The 16,241-nt window shown below is 46.5% G+C and overlaps 2 protein-coding genes across 3 annotated transcripts in view; one reads left to right on the forward strand and one right to left on the reverse strand.

Annotated features, from left to right (window-relative positions):
- Nucleotides 1-16,241, forward strand: part of LOC139421752 (NLR family CARD domain-containing protein 3-like) — a 1,082,035-nt gene that overhangs the window by 626,439 nt on the left and 439,355 nt on the right. The window lies entirely within an intron of this gene.
- The window catches only part of LOC139421750 (ubiquitin carboxyl-terminal hydrolase 7), a 66,923-nt gene that overhangs the window by 13,506 nt on the left and 37,176 nt on the right, over nt 1-16,241 (reverse strand). Inside the window, exons 13-25 of one of the 2 annotated variants that reach the window (XM_071172868.1) lie at nt 15,729-15,906; nt 14,547-14,691; nt 12,702-12,832; nt 11,998-12,132; nt 11,457-11,558; nt 11,189-11,294; nt 9,678-9,770; nt 8,804-8,871; nt 6,143-6,243; nt 5,759-5,912; nt 4,446-4,513; nt 3,942-4,050; nt 2,546-2,623 (exon numbers count right to left, since the gene is read on the reverse strand). In XM_071172868.1, the coding sequence (XP_071028969.1) occupies nt 2,546-2,623; nt 3,942-4,050; nt 4,446-4,513; nt 5,759-5,912; nt 6,143-6,243; nt 8,804-8,871; nt 9,678-9,770; nt 11,189-11,294; nt 11,457-11,558; nt 11,998-12,132; nt 12,702-12,832; nt 14,547-14,691; nt 15,729-15,906 (1,468 nt within the window). The remainder of the gene's footprint in view (nt 1-2,545; nt 2,624-3,941; nt 4,051-4,445; nt 4,514-5,758; nt 5,913-6,142; nt 6,244-8,803; nt 8,872-9,677; nt 9,771-11,188; nt 11,295-11,456; nt 11,559-11,997; nt 12,133-12,701; nt 12,833-14,546; nt 14,692-15,728; nt 15,907-16,241) is intronic. The other variant, XM_071172870.1, reaches the window with a different exon arrangement.

Raw genomic sequence — 16,241 nt, forward strand, 5'->3', positions numbered from 1 at the left:
TATAAATGTCGTCTCTCTACTGTGTGTAATATAAATGTCGTCTCTACTGTGTGTAATATAAATGTCGTCTCTCTACTGTGTGTAATATAAATGTCGTCTCTACTGTGTGTAATCTAAATGTCGTCTCTCTACTGTGTGTAATCTAAATGTCGTCTCTCTACTGTGTGTAATCTAAATGCCGTCTCTCTACTGTGTGTAATCTAAATGTCGTCTCTCTACTGTGTGTAATCTAAATGCCGTCTCTCTACTGTGTGTAATCTAAATGCCGTCTCTCTACTGTGTGTAATCTAAATGTCGTCTCTCTACTGTGTGTAATCTAAATGCCGTCTCTCTACTGTGTGTAATCTAAATGCCGTCTCTCTACTGTGTGTAATCTAAATGCCGTCTCTCTACTGTGTGTAATCTAAATGCCGTCTCTCTACTGTGTGTAATCTAAATGTCGTCTCTCTACTGTGTGTAATCTAAATGCCGTCTCTCTACTGTGTGTAATCTAAATGCCGTCTCTCTACTGTGTGTAATCTAAATGTCGTCTCTACTGTGTGTAATATAAATGTCGTCTCTCTACTGTGTGTAATCTAAATGTCGTCTCTACTGTGTGTAATCTAAATGTCGTCTCTCTACTGTGTGTAATCTGAATGTCGTCTCTCTACTGTGTGTAATCTGAATGTCGTCTCTCTACTGTGTGTAATCTGAATGTCGTCTCTACACTGTGTGTAATCTAAATGTCGTCTCTCTACTGTGTGTAATCTAAATGTCGTCTCTCTACTGTGTGTAATCTAAATGTCGTCTCTCTACTGTGTGTAATCTAAATGTCGTCTCTCTACTGTGTGTAATCTAAATGTCGTCTCTCTACTGTGTGTAATCTAAATGTCGTCTCTCTACTGTGTGTAATCTAAATGCCGTCTCTCTACTGTGTGTAATCTAAATGCCGTCTCTCTACTGTGTGTATTTTTAAATGCCGTCTCTCTACTGTGTGTAATCTAAATGCCGTCTCTCTACTGTGTGTAATCTAAATGTCGTCTCTCTACTGTGTGTAATCTAAATGTCGTCTCTCTACTGTGTGTAATCTAAATGTCGTCTCTCTACTGTGTGTAATCTAAATGTCGTCTCTCTACTGTGTGTAATCTAAATGTCGTCTCTCTACTGTGTGTAATCTAAATGTCGTCTCTCTACTGTGTGTAATCTAAATGTCGTCTCTCTACTGTGTGTAATCTAAATGTCGTCTCTCTACTGTGTGTAATCTAAATGTCGTCTCTCTACTGTGTGTAATCTAAATGTCGTCTCTCTACTGTGTGTAATCTAAATGTCGTCTCTCTACTCTAAATGCCGTCTCTCTACTGTGTGTAATCTAAATGTCGTCTCTCTACTGTGTGTAATCTAAATGTCGTCTCTCTACTGTGTGTAATCTAAATGCCGTCTCTCTACTGTGTGTAATCTAAATGCCGTCTCTCTACTGTGTGTAATCTAAATGCCGTCTCTCTACTGTGTGTAATCTAAATGCCGTCTCTCTACTGTGTGTAATCTAAATGTCGTCTCTACACTGTGTAATATAAATGTCGTCTCTCTACTGTGTGTAATCTAAATGTCGTCTCTCTACTGTGTGTAATCTAAATGTCGTCTCTCTACTGTGTGTAATCTAAATGTCGTCTCTCTACTGTGTGTAATCTAAATGCCGTCTCTCTACTGTGTGTAATCTAAATGTCGTCTCTCTACTGTGTGTAATCTAAATGCCGTCTCTACTGTGTGTAATCTAAATGTCGTCTCTCTACTGTGTGTAATCTAAATGTCGTCTCTCTACTGTGTGTAATCTAAATGTTGTCTCTCTACTGTGTGTAATCTAAATGTCGTCTCTACACTGTGTAATATAAATGTCGTCTCTACTGTGTGTAATCTAAATGTCGTCTCTCTACTGTGTGTAATATAAATGGTCTCTACTGTGTTTAATATAAATGTCGTCTCTACTGTGTTTAATATAAATGTCGTCTCTACACTGTGTGTAATATAAATGGTCTCTACTGTGTTTAATATAAATGTCGTCTCTACTGTGTTTAATATAAATGTTGTCTCTCTACTGTGTGTAATCTAAATGTCGTCTCTCTACTGTGTGTAATCTAAATGTTGTCTCTACTGTGTGTAATCTAAATGTTGTCTCTACTGTGTGTAATCTAAATGTTGTCTCTACTGTGTGTAATCTAAATGTTGTCTCTACTGTGTGTAATCTAAATGTTGTCTCTACTGTGTGTAATCTAAATGTTGTCTCTACTGTGTGTAATGTTGTATCTCTACTGTGTGTAATGTTGTATCTCTACTGTGTGTAATGTTGTATCTCTACTGTGTGTAATCTAAATGTTGTCTCTACTGTGTGTAATCTAAATGTTGTCTCTACTGTGTGTAATCTAAATGCCGTCTCTCTACTGTGTGTAATCTAAATGTCGTCTCTACACTGTGTAATATAAATGTCGTCTCTACACTGTGTAATATAAATGTTGTCTCTTTACTGTAATCTAAACAGGGAGGGGCGGGGGGGGGGGGTGTGTGATGTTACCTCTTCTCTGTACTGGCTGTTGAGCCATATGGACTTAAAGCTCCTCCTGTTCTCAAAGTCTGTGATCTTCATCTTCAACTGAGAGGAGACAACATTAACAGTCAGTACACACACCCCCCCACAGGTACACCCCCACACCCACAGGTACACCCCCAATGTCAACCATTGTCCTATCGTGATTATGTACCCAGAAAACATTGCGGTGTACGAGGCCATCGCCCCTTATCGGACAGACACATTATAAAAATGTTTTAATATAGTAAAATAATAAGCTACAAACAACAGTTGGGCTGTAGAGCAACATCTAATGCAACTGGACGAATCAAGATAATGTTGAAAGACCTAGGAGAATCACGAGGAAAGATAATGTAGTTGAAAGACCGGGAGAATCACGTGGAAAGATAATGTAGTTGAAAGACCGGGAGAATCACGTGGAAAGATCATGTAGTTGAAAGACCGGGAGAATCACGAGGAAAGATAATGTAGTTGAAAGACCGGGAGAATCACGAGGAAAGATAATGTAGTTGAAAGACCGGGAGACTCACGAGGAAAGATAATGTAGTTGAAAGCCTGGTCAGAGGCTAAGAGCAGGCCTTATATAATACTCCACACCACCTCCTGCTCCATGCTGAAGCTCCTCCACCACCAGAGATGATGATTATATTGAATTAGCTAACTTTGGATTTCCCCCCTAATGGTTAAGACCGGTAGGAAGTTCTGGAGAGAACTTCTCCTCTCCTCGGCCATGCAGGGTGGCAAAAGCGATCGCTTCTGGAACGATCAACTTTACGCTGTACATCTAAAAATGACTGTTCAACGTAAAACCAGGGTTAAATTGTAGCAGGTTTATCCAGATGAGAGACGTCTCTGATACTTCATGTTCAACAACAACATACGTTGTCAGTCATCTGATAAACCCTCGTATCAACACAAAGACATTTCAATCATTTGAAGGCTGAAGGTGTGCCAGATGACCTCTCGTTGGTCAGCGTGTGACGCTGGGCACAGTGCTCAGGTTGACTAGACTACCGATATTGTCTAGAGGTTTATTCTCCCAAGTTAAAAAACCCTGGAGGTCAATGACGGTGACATACTCAGGTCCACACGTCTTCTGTCACAGGAGATGAGGTGCAGAATGTAAAGACGACATGAAGAGGTTTTCCTGACTGATGGGTTTGGGGTCTGTCGACCGATGGGACTCGTATCTTAAACATCTGAATGGGGACTGATAGGAAGTGACTCGCTGCTCTGCTGTCTACCGAGAGCGACACCGTTCTTCACCGGGACGCGCCAGCCAAGTTCAAATAGACTCAGTCATCCGCTGTCACGTCGCCGTCAATGCTGACTGTCAATCATATCTCTCACACACACACCCCCCACACACACACACACACACCTGTTGGTAGTAGAGTTTCTTGGGTTGACGTGGTTTGAAGAACTGCAGCAAATCTCGGAGGGTTCCTTCATAGTTGTGTCTGAGAGGATTCCCAGGTCCGTCTCTGTACCTGCCCAGAGAGGAGAGGAGAGGGGGAGGAAAGAGGAGGAGGAGAGACAGAGGAAGGAGGAGAGACATAGGGAAGGGGGAGGAGAGAGAGGGAAGGGGGAGGAGAGAGAGGGAAGGAGGAGAAGAGAGTGAAGGAGGAGAAGAGAGTGAAGGAGAAGAGAGTGAAGGAGGACGAGAGAGAGAGGGGGAGGAGAGAGAGAGAGGGGGAGGAAGAGAGAGGGAAGGAGGAGAGAGAGAGGGGGAAGAGAGAGGGAAGGAGGAGGAGCGAGAGAGGGAGTAGGACGAGAGAGAGAGGGACAGGTTACTCAACAAGTCAACTTGGGGCTTCAAACTTTTCATACTGTACTGCACACGTAAAACCGGAGTGTGTGTCCGTGTGTGTGACGGCAGTCCTACCCCTGGGACTTGAAGAACTGGAGGAGCATGGGATCTGTGTTCAACCTCTGAGCCACCGTCTTCGCCACCTGACAAGACAGGTTAAAGAGATTCTCCAGTACTTTTGTAAGGTGCAAGAAAGCAGTTGCTTTCAAACTACGGATTTCATGGCAAATTGAGGTAAGACAGTAATTCCGCTCATAGATTTTACATAACTATGAACAACAGTATGAACAACAAACACCTTGACACATCCAGCCCAAAGCAGTAGGTTCAAAAATACATTTAGTGGCCAAAGTACCGGAGCATGTCTTTAAACACACTAGCTTTATGGAACAATACCCAAAGTACCAGAGCATGTCTTTAAACACACTAGCTTTATGGAACAATACCCAACGTACCAGAGCATGTCTTTAAACACACTAGCTTTATGGAACAATACCCAAAGTACCGGAGCATGTCTTTAAACACACTAGCTTTATGGACCAATACCCAAAGTACCGGAGCATGTCTTTAAACACACTAGCTTTATGGAACAATACCCAACGTACCAGAGCATGTCTTTAAACACACTAGCTTTATGGAACAATACCCAACGTACCAGAGCATGTCTTTAAACACACTAGCTTTATGGAACAATACCCAACGTACCAGAGCATGTATTTAAACACACTAGCTTTATGGAACAATACCCAACGTACCAGAGCATGTCTTTAAACACACTAGCTTTATGGAACAATACCCAACGTACCAGAGCATGTCTAACAAAACAGACTAGCTTTATGGAACAATACCCAACGTACCGGAGCATGTCTTTAACAAAACAGACTAGCTTTATGGAACAATACCCAAAGTACCGGAGCATGTCTTTAAACACACTAGCTTTATGGAACAATACCCAACGTACCGGAGCATGTCTTTAAACACACTAGCTTTATGGAACAATACCCAACGTACCAGAGCATGTCTTTAAACACACTAGCTTTATGGAACAATACCCAGAGTACCAGAGCATGTCTTTAAACACACTAGCTTTATGGACCAATACCCAACGTACCAGAGCATGTCTTTAAACACACTAGCTTTATGGAACAATACCCAACGTACCAGAGCATGTCTTTAAACACACTAGCTTTATGGACCAATACCCAAAGTACCGGAGCATGTCTTTAAACACACTAGCTTTATGGACCAATACCCAAAGTACCAGAGCATGTCTTTAAACACACTAGCTTTATGGAACAATACCCAAAATGTTGAAGGAACGGCCACAATGCAAGACGGTGTGACCTCTTGCTGACCTGGTAGTTCATCCTGTTGGTAGTGTGTGTTACCTGGAAGTAGTTCATCCTGTTGGAGAGTGTGACGACAAAGCCGGGGTCGTTGTGGATGGTCTTGTCACAGAAGATAACGTCCACTCGGTGGTAGAGGTCCCGGAAGTAGTCCTTGGCTGTGGGCAGCTCACTGCTGTCGTTCTCTGGGTCGTCTCTGAGGAGAGGAGAGGACGAGACGAGAGGAGACGAGAGGAGACGAGAGGAGACGAGACGAGAGGAGACAGGAAAAACAGACAGACATTAGCTGGGAGAGGCTAGTCAATGTGTTACTGAATTCTCCAAACACAATGAGTTGAGATGACCAGAACATTCTCTACGACAGGGCTCTCCATGTCGGTTCCCTCCTGTGGGTTGTTGTTAGATTCCCATGTTGGAATGACTTACTTCTGGAAGACGATGATGTCTCCGTCCATGAGCTCATCCAGGGCCTTGTCCAATGACACGTCGTAGTCCTGTATCCGCTCTGTTAAATTAGGCTTCACTTCCTGGAACACAGACACATGGGAGATGGAGGCTGTTTGTGTAGATGTGATAGACCTGGAGTTGGGTGTGTGTGTGTGTGTGGTTCACCAAGCCCGTTTACCAAACTCACGGTTTGGTACGTCTTGCGGTTTAGGGGTTTGGTTCGTATTGTGGTTTAGGGGTTTGGTTCGTATTGTGGTTTAGGGGTTTGGTTCGTCTTGCGGTTTAGGGGTTTGGTTCGTCTTGTGGTTTAGGGGTTTGGTTCGTATTGTGGTTTAGGGGTTTGGTTCGTATTGTGGTTTAGGGGTTTGGTTCGTCTTGCGGTTTAGGGGTTTGGTTCGTATTGTGGTTTAGGGGTTTGGTTCGTATTGTGGTTTAGGGGTTTGGTTCGTATTGTGGTTAAGGGATTTGGTTCGTATTGTGGTTAAGGGGTTTGGTACGTATTGTGGTTAAGGGGTTTGGTTCGTATTGTGGTTAAGGGATTTGGTTCGTATTGTGGTTAAGGGATTTGGTTCGTATTGTGGTTAAGGGGTTTGGTACGTATTGTGGTTTAGGGGTTTGGTACGTATTGTGGTTTAGGGGTTTGGTTCGTATTGCGGTTTGGTACGTATTGTGGTTTAGGGGGTTTGGTTCGTATTGTGGTTTAGGGGTTTGGTTCGTATTGTGGTTAAGGGATTTGGTTCGTATTGTGGTTAAGGGGTTTGGTACGTATTGTGGTTTAGGGGTTTGGTTCGTATTGTGGTTTAGGGGTTTGGTTCGTATTGCGGTTTAGGGGTTTGGTTCGTATTGTGGTTTAGGGGTTTGGTTCGTATTGTGGTTTAGGGGTTTGGTTCGTATTGCGGTTTAGGGGTTTGGTTCGTATTGCGGTTTGGTACGTATTGCGGTTTAGGGGTTTGGTTCAGTCCAGCAGGAAAATGAAATAGCAACAGTTACTGCAGTAAATGTTTTGTCAAAAGATGTTAAACCCAGGAAGAGATAATGAGTCAAATGAAGGACCTTCGGAAAAAAATAGTCTCCAACAATGGTTAAACCACAGCAGGGAAAATATTTGAGGTCAGGAACAAATTATGTTGACATTTTTGGGTGTAATTACTCTTCAATTTAGGCGTGCACCACCCAGTGTAGAGGACTAGTGGTCTGGTTTACCACCCAGTGTAGAGGACTAGTGGTCTGGTTTACCACCCAGTGTAGAGGACTAGTGGTCTGATTTACCACCCAGTGTAGAGGACTAGTGGTCTGGTTTACCACCCAGTGTAGAGGACTAGTGGTCTGATTTACCACCCAGTGTAGAGGACTAGTGGTCTGGTTTACCACCCAGTGTAGAGGACTAGTGGTCTGGTTTACCACCCAGTGTAGAGGACTAGTGGTCTGGTTTACCACCCAGTGTAGAGGACTAGTGGTCTGGTTTACCACCCAGTGTAGAGGACTAGTGGTCTGATTTACCACCCAGTGTAGAGGACTAGTGGTCTGATTTACCACCCAGTGTAGAGGACTAGTGGTCTGATTTACCACCCAGTGTAGAGGACTAGTGGTCTGGTTTACCACCCAGTGTAGAGGACTAGTGGTTTGATTTACCACCCAGTGTAGAGGACTAGTGGTCTGGTTTACCACCCAGTGTAGAGGACTAGTGGTCTGGTTTACCACCCAGTGTAGAGGACTAGTGGTTTGATTTACCACCCAGTGTAGAGGACTAGTGGTCTGATTTACCACCCAGTGTAGAGGACTAGTGGTCTGATTTACCACCCAGTGTAGAAGACTAGTGGTCTGATTTACCACCCAGTGTAGAGGACTAGTGGTCTGATTTACCACCCAGTGTAGAGGACTAGTGGTCTGATTTACCACCCAGTGTAGAGGACTAGTGGTCTGATTTACCACCCAGTGTAGAGGACTAGTGGTCTGATTTACCACCCAGTGTAGAGGACTAGTGGTCTGATTTACCACCCAGTGTAGAGGACTAGTGGTCTGGTTTACCACCCAGTGTAGAGGACTAGTGGTCTGATTTACCACCCAGTGTAGAGGACTAGTGGTCTGATATACCACCCAGTGTAGAGGACTAGTGGTCTGATTTACCACCCAGTGTAGAGGACTAGTTGTCTGGTTTACCACCCAGTGTAGAGGACTAGTGGTCTGATTTACCACCCAGTGTAGAGGACTAGTGGTCTGATTTACCACCCAGTGTAGAGGACTAGTGGTCTGATTTACCACCCAGTGTAGAGGACTAGTGGTCTGGTTTACCACCCAGTGTAGAGGACTAGTGGTCTGGTTTACCACCCAGTGTAGAGGACTAGTGGTCTGATTTACCACCCAGTGTAGAGGACTAGTGGTCTGATTTACCACCCAGTGTAGAGGACTAGTGGTCTGATTTACTGAAGGTTTACCACCCAGTGTAGAGGACTAGTGGTTTGATTTACCACCCAGTGTAGAGGACTAGTGGTCTGGTTTACCACCCAGTGTAGAGGACTAGTGGTCTGATTTACCACCCAGTGTAGAGGACTAGTGGTTTGATTTACCACCCAGTGTAGAGGACTAGTGGCCTCTACATAGTAGAGGGACTGGTGTGGGTGTGTGTGTGTGTGTGTTCACCTCATAGAGGATAAGGCTGGTCTCCTGTTGAAAGCCTGCTCTCTCACACATGACGGGCAGCAGGTCTCCTGGTAGAGAAAACAACGTACATTTAACACTCCTTCACACACACACCTCAACTCTAAAACTACTCCACATCTACCACAGGGTTCTCCTCAGGATTTAACAAGGAGGTGCTGCTGAGTAAGGAGGGGGAGGCCTAACTGAACCCCCCCCCCACTCTAACTGAACCCCCCCCCACTCTAACTGAACCCCCCCCACTCTAACTGAACCCCCCCCCACTCCAACTGACCCCCCCCCACTCTAACTGAACCCCCCCCACTCTAACTGAACCCCCCCCCCACTCTAACTGAACCCTCCCCCACTCTAACTGAACTCCCCCCCACTCTAACTGAACTCCCCCCCCCCACTCTAACTGAACTCCCCCCCCCCCACTCTAACTGAACCCCCCCCCCCCACTCTAACTGAACCCCCCCCCCCTCTAACTGAACCCCCCCCCCACTCTAACTGAACCCCCCCCCCACTCTAACTGAAACCCCCCCCCACTCTAACTGAACCCCCCCCCCACTCTAACTGAAACCCCCCCCTCTCTAACTGAACCCCCCCCCCCCTCTCTAACTGAAACCCCCCCTCTCTAACTGAACCCCCCCCTCTCTAACTGAACCCCCCCCTCTCTAACTGAACCCCCCCTCTCTAACTGAACCCCCCCCCCCTCTAACTGAAACCCCCCCCCCCCTCTAACTGAAACCCCCCCCTCTAACTGAACCCCCCCCCCTCTAACTGAAACCCCCCCTCCATTTCCTGCACTCTAGGAGGCTTAAATAACAAAAGCGAAACAATTCAATTGAAACAATTCAATTGAAACAACACGTACGTATTTTACAGGATATAGCGGTGTAGATATGTCCACAATAATTTAAGCTTCTGCTTTTGGGATCATACATCTTCAAGAACAGCATGACGTCGTCTGAAAAGAGAAGAGAGAGTGTGAGGACGATCGTTATTTATTAAAACAAAAAATGACCATCTATTTTTACTTGACCACAGTTATGTAAAAAAATAGTCACGGTCTGTGATAATTGGGTAATAGTCACGGTCTGTGATAATTGGGTAATAGTCACGGTCTGTGATAATTGGGTAATAGTCACGGTCTGTGATAATTGGGTAATAGTCACGGTCTGTGATAATTGGGTAATAGTCACGGTCTGTGATAATTGGGTAATAGTCACGGTCTGTGATAATTGGGTAATAGTCACGGTCTGTGATAATTGGGTAATAGTCACGGTCTGTGATAATTGGGTAATAGTCACGGTCTGTGATAATTGGGTAATAGTCACGGTCTGTGATAATTGGGTAATAGTCACGGTCTGTGATAATTGGGTAATAGTCACGGTCTGTGATAATTGGGTAATAGTCACGGTCTGTGATAATTGGGTAATAGTCACGGTCTGTGATAATTGGGTAATGGTCACGGTCTGTGATAATTGGGTAATAGTCACGGTCTGTGATAATTGGGTAATAGTCACGGTCTGTGATAATTGGGTAATAGTCACGGTCTGTGATAATTGGGTAATAGTCACGGTCTGTGATAATTGGGTAATAGTCTGAACTCACGGTCTGTGATAATTGGGTAATGGTCACAGTCTGTGATAATTGGGTAATAGTCACGGTCTGTGATAATTGGGTAATGGTCACGGTCTGTGATAATTGGGTAATAGTCACGGTCTGTGATAATTGGGTAATAGTCACGGTCTGTGATAATTGGGTAATAGTCACGGTCTGTGATAATTGGGTAATAGTCACGGTCTGTGATAATTGGGTAATAGTCACGGTCTGTGATAATTGGGTAATAGTCACGGTCTGTGATAATTGGGTAATAGTCACGGTCTGTGATAATTGGGTAATAGTCACGGTCTGTGATAATTGGGTAATAGTCACGGTCTGTGACAATTGGGTAATAGTCACGGTCTGTGATAATTGGGTAATAGTCTGAACTCACGGTCTGTGATAATTGGGTAATAGTCACAGTCTGTGATAATTGGGTAATAGTCACGGTCTGTGATAATTGGGTAATGGTCACGGTCTGTGATAATTGGGTAATAGTCACGGTCTGTGATAATTGGGTAATAGTCACGGTCTGTGATAATTGGGTAATAGTCACGGTCTGTGATAATTGGGTAATAGTCACGGTCTGTGATAATTGGGTAATAGTCACGGTCTGTGATAATTGGGTAACGGTCTGAACTCACGGTCTGTGATAATTGGGTAACGGTCTGAACTCACGGTCTGTGATAATTGGGTAATGGTCTGAACTCACGGTCTGTGATAATTGGGTAACAGTCTGAACTCACGGTCTGTGATAATTGGGTAACAGTCTGAACTCACGGTCTTTGTCGAACTTGGGTAACGTTGCTCCGCTGGCAGCCATCTCAGGATCCACCGTCTCCAAAAATATAGTCCAGGGATTCTCGTTGTCGCTCAAGTCTATCATCTGGGGAGAACACACACACACACACACACACACACACACACAGGGTTAAACACACACACACACAGGGTTACACACACACACACACACGGAGGGTTACACACACACACACCAGTCCCTCTACTGTCTTCCAAGAGACGACAACCTGGTGGTTGTGTTACTCACAGACTTGCTGCAGTCTGCCTCGTAGTCCAGCATTGCAGGTCTCTTGGTGCCGTTGCTCCGGGCCTGCATGGGCCACAGCCTCATCTGGTCCTGTGGGAATCCCTGTAGCACATCAATACACACTGTCAGACTGGGCCTACACACTAGCATGGTTCCTCTCCAGGGTTCTTACTTCGACGTCCTCCGGGAGAAGTAGAACAGAGGTGGAACAGCAGGTTAAAAGGTTAACGGAGGAGAGGACAGCAACACACAGAGAGACAGACAGAGAGAAGACAGGAACGCAGAGACAGAGAGGAGACAGGAAAGGAGAGACAGAGAGGAGACAGGAAAGGAGAGAGAGAGGAGACACACGACAGGAACAGAGAGAGAGAGGAGACAGGAACAGGGAGAGAGACAGAGAGAGACACGACAGGAACAGAGAGAGAGACAGAGAGAGACACGACAGGAACAGAGAGAGAGACAGAGAGAAGACAGGAACAGGGAGAGACAGAGAGAAGACAGGAACAGAGAGAGAGAGACAGAGAGGAGACAGGAATCTCACCATGGTCTGGGAGAGATTCTGGACAAATTCCTGCAGCGTGGAACTCTTCAGGACCTTGAACACAGTGTACTTCACCTTCTCCTCATCATACATGTCATTACCCTGGTGACCACAGAACTGGTCCTCTGTCACAATCTGGGAGGAGAGAGAGAGGAGAAGGAGAGCGGAGGAGAGAGAGAGGAGGAGAAGAAGGAAGAGAAGGAGATCGGAGGAGAGGAGGAGAAGAAGGAGAGGAGAAGGAGATCGGAGAGAGAGAGAGGAGGAGAAGAAGGAGAGGAGAAGGAGAGCGGAGGAGAGAGAGAAAGGAGGAAGAGAGAGAAAGGAGGGAGGAGGAGAGAGGGAGGAGGAAGAGAGAGAGGGAGAGGAGAGCGGAGGAAGAGAGAGAGGGCAAGGAGAGCGGAGGAGAGAGGGAGGAGGAAGAGAGAGAGGGAGAGGAGAGCGGAGGAGAGAGAGAAAGGAGAGAGAGGGCGATGGGGGAGACAGCGGGAGGAGGAAAAGAGCGAGGGCGAGGAGAGCGGAGGAGAGAGAGAAAGGAGGAGAGAGAAAGGGCGATGGGAGAGACAGAGGGAGGGGGAAGAGACATGGAGAGAGAGAAGTGATTCATAACACCAACATTCTCCAAAAGCTGTTCTGTTATCTGGACCTGTGACTGGGGGGTGGGCTCCAAGCCTTAACCGGACCTGTGACTGGGGGGGGCTCCTTACCTGGACCTGCATGTAGAGATGGGCCTCCTGCCGCTCCTTCCTCTTCTGAGCCTCAACCCTCTTCTCCTCCTGAAGCCTCTCCACCAGCTGCTGGGGGATGTCCACGTCGTTTACAGCCAGCAGCACCTCACCTGGAGGGAGAACACAGGGTTACCTAACAATACCTCACGTGGGGGGAGAACACAGGGTTACCTAACAATACCTCACCTGGGGGAAGAACACAGGGTTACCTAACAATACCTCACCTGGAGGGAGAACACAGGGTTACCTAACAATACCTCACCTGGGGGGAGAACACAGGGTTACCTAACAATACCTCACCTGGGGGAGAACACAGGGTTACCTAACAATACCTCACCTGGAGGGAGAACACAGGGTTACCTAACAATACCTCACCTGGAGGGAGAACACAGGGTTACCTAACAATACCTCACCTGGGGGGAGAACACAGGGTTACCTAACAATACCTCACGTGGGGGGAGAACACAGGGTTACCTAACAATACCTCACCTGGAGGGAGAACACAGGGTTACCTAACAATACCTCACCTGGAGGGAGAACACAGGGTTACCTAACAATACCTCACCTGGAGGGAGAACACAGGGTTACCTAACAATACCTCACCTGGAGGGAGAACACAGGGTTACCTAACAATACCTCACCTGGGGGGAGAACACAGGGTTACCTAACAATACCTCACCTGGAGGGAGAACACAGGGTTACCTAACAATACCTCACCTGGAGGGAGAACACAGGGTTACCTAACAATACCTCACCTGGAGGGAGAACACAGGGTTACCTAACAATACCTCACCTGGAGGGAGAACACAGGGTTACCTAACAATACCTCGCCTGGAGGGAGAACACAGGGTTACCTAACAATACCTCGCCTGGAGGGAGAACACAGGGTTACCTAACAATACCTCACCTGGGGGGAGAACACAGGGTTACCTAACAATACCTCACCTGGAGGGAGAACACAGGGTTACCTAACAATACCTCACCTGGAGGGAGAACACAGGGTTACCTAACAATACCTCACCTGGAGGGAGAACACAGGGTTACCTAACAATACCTCACCTGGAGGGAGAACACAGGGTTACCTAACAATACCTCACCTGGAGGGAGAACACAGGGTTACCTAACAATACCTCACCTGGGGGGAGAACACAGGGTTACCTAACAATACCTCACCTGGAGGGAGATGGGTAAACACAGGGTTACCTAACAATACCTCACCTGGAGGGAGAACACAGGGTTACCTAACAATACCTCGCCTGGAGGGAGAACACAGGGTTACCTAACAATACCTCACCTGGAGGGAGAACACAGGATTACCTAACAATACCTCACCTGGGGGGAGAACACAGGGTTACCTAACAATACCTCACCTGGAGGGAGAACACAGGGTTTCCTAATCATGTGCTACAAAAGGTAGTATAAGGCTTCATAGCATTGGCTTAGTGAGTGATCAGGCTTCATAGAGCAAAACGTCAGCACCACAAGGTGACTTACTGAGTAATAAAGCACCACAAGGTGACTTACTGAGTTATAAAGCACCACAAGGTGACTTACTGAGTTATAAAGCACCACAAGGTGACTTACTGAGTTATAAAGCACCACAAGGTGACTTACTGCGTTATAAAGCACCACAAGGTGACTTACTGAGTTATAAAGCACCACAAGGTGACTTACTGAGTTATAAAGCACCACAAGGTGACTTACTGAGTTATAAAGCACCACAAGGTGACTTACTGAGTTATAAAGCACCACAAGGTGACTTACTGAGTTATAAAGCACCACAAGGTGACTTACTGAGTTATAAAGCCCCACAAGGTGACTTACTGAGTTTGGACTCGCGGATGTACACCAGCATGTAAGCGTTGGTGCAGTGACGTACTGACAGGTCGTCGTCATGGCCACCGTAGTTGTGTTCAATGGCTTCCTCCTTGGTGCACCGTGACACCACGTCATCATCAAACTTACACCACTGGAGAGGAAGGGGAGACAGAGAGAGAGACAGAGAGAGAGACAGAAAGAGAGACATAGAGAGAGAGACAGAGAGAGAGAGACAGAGAGAGAGAGACAGAGAGAGAGAGACAGAGAGAGAGAGACAGAGACAGAGAGAGAGACAGAGAGAGACAGACAGACAGAGAGAGAGACAGAGAGAGACAGAGAGAGAGAGACAGAGAGAGAGACAGAGAGAGAGACAGAGAGAGAGAGAGAGACAGACAGAGAGAGAGACAGAGAGAGAGACAGAGAGAGACAGAGACAGAGAGAGAGACAGAGAGAGAGACAGAGAGAGAGACAGAGAGAGAGACAGAGAGAGAGACAGAGAGAGAGACAGAGAGAGAGACAGAGAGAGAGACAGAGAGAGAGACAGAGAGAGAGAGCAGATGAACCTTAAGAAAACAGTTTATGTACCGTCATTGTATCATTTCTCAGGACACGTGAGCAGAGTGTTGGCTGCATATTATGACATCATCTCTCAGGACACGTGAGCAGAGTGTTGGCTGCATATTATGACATCTCTCAGGACACGTGAGCAGAGTGTTGGCTGCATATTATGACATCATTTCTCAGGACACGTGAGCAGAGTGTTGGCTGCATATTATGACATCATTTCTCAGGACACGTGAGCAGTGTTGGCTGCACATTATGACATCATTTCTCAGGACACGTGAGCAGAGTGTTGGCTGCATATTATGACATAATTTCTCAGGACACGTGAGCAGTGTTGGCTGCACATTATGACATCATTTCTCAGGACACGTGAGCAGAGTGTTGGCTGCATATTATGACATAATTTCTCAGGACACGTGAGCAGAGTGTTGGCTGCATATTATGACATCATCTCTCAGGACACGTGAGCAGTGTTGGCTGCATATTATGACATAATTTCCCCTTTACTGTGTTAATAACATTATAAAACACCTTTCAGGTTGACAAAACAACAGTAGTTCTTACACCCCATTAATGATCCAATATACTACTGCATTTAACTGATCGGTGGGTTGGGGGACTCACGATGGGCTCCTTGACGCTGACTTTTCCGTCTCCTTTGGGGTTGAGGTAGACAACATAGTGTCCTCCGTGGTTGTCTCCACTGTGGACCAGCACGGCATGCAGGATGTAGTTGGCCGGGTCCTTAGAGTCAGTCTTCTGGAGAAACTCATCCAGGGGAAGCTGCTCCGGAAACTCAAACCTGGGAGGGGGAGGAGAGACAGGAGAGGAGGGGGAGGAGAGACAGGAGAGGAGAGACAGGAGAGGAGAGACAGGAGAGGAGAGACAGGAGAGACAGGAGAGGAGGGGGAGGAGAGACAGGAGAGGAGGGGGAGGAGAGACAGGAGAGGAGGGGGAGGAGAGACAGACACACAGAGAGGGGGACGAGACAGAGGGGGGGACGAGACAGAGGGGGGGGACGAGACAGAGGGGGGCACGAGACAGAGGGGGACGAGACAGAGAGGGGACGAGAGGAAGGAAAGGTGTTTTTGTGATTAGTATTATGGTCTCCATGTTCCCCCTGTGTTGTAGCTTCAA

The sequence above is a fragment of the Oncorhynchus clarkii genome, chromosome 12 (genome assembly GCF_045791955.1).
Source record: "Oncorhynchus clarkii lewisi isolate Uvic-CL-2024 chromosome 12, UVic_Ocla_1.0, whole genome shotgun sequence".
NCBI lineage: Eukaryota > Metazoa > Chordata > Actinopteri > Salmoniformes > Salmonidae > Oncorhynchus > Oncorhynchus clarkii.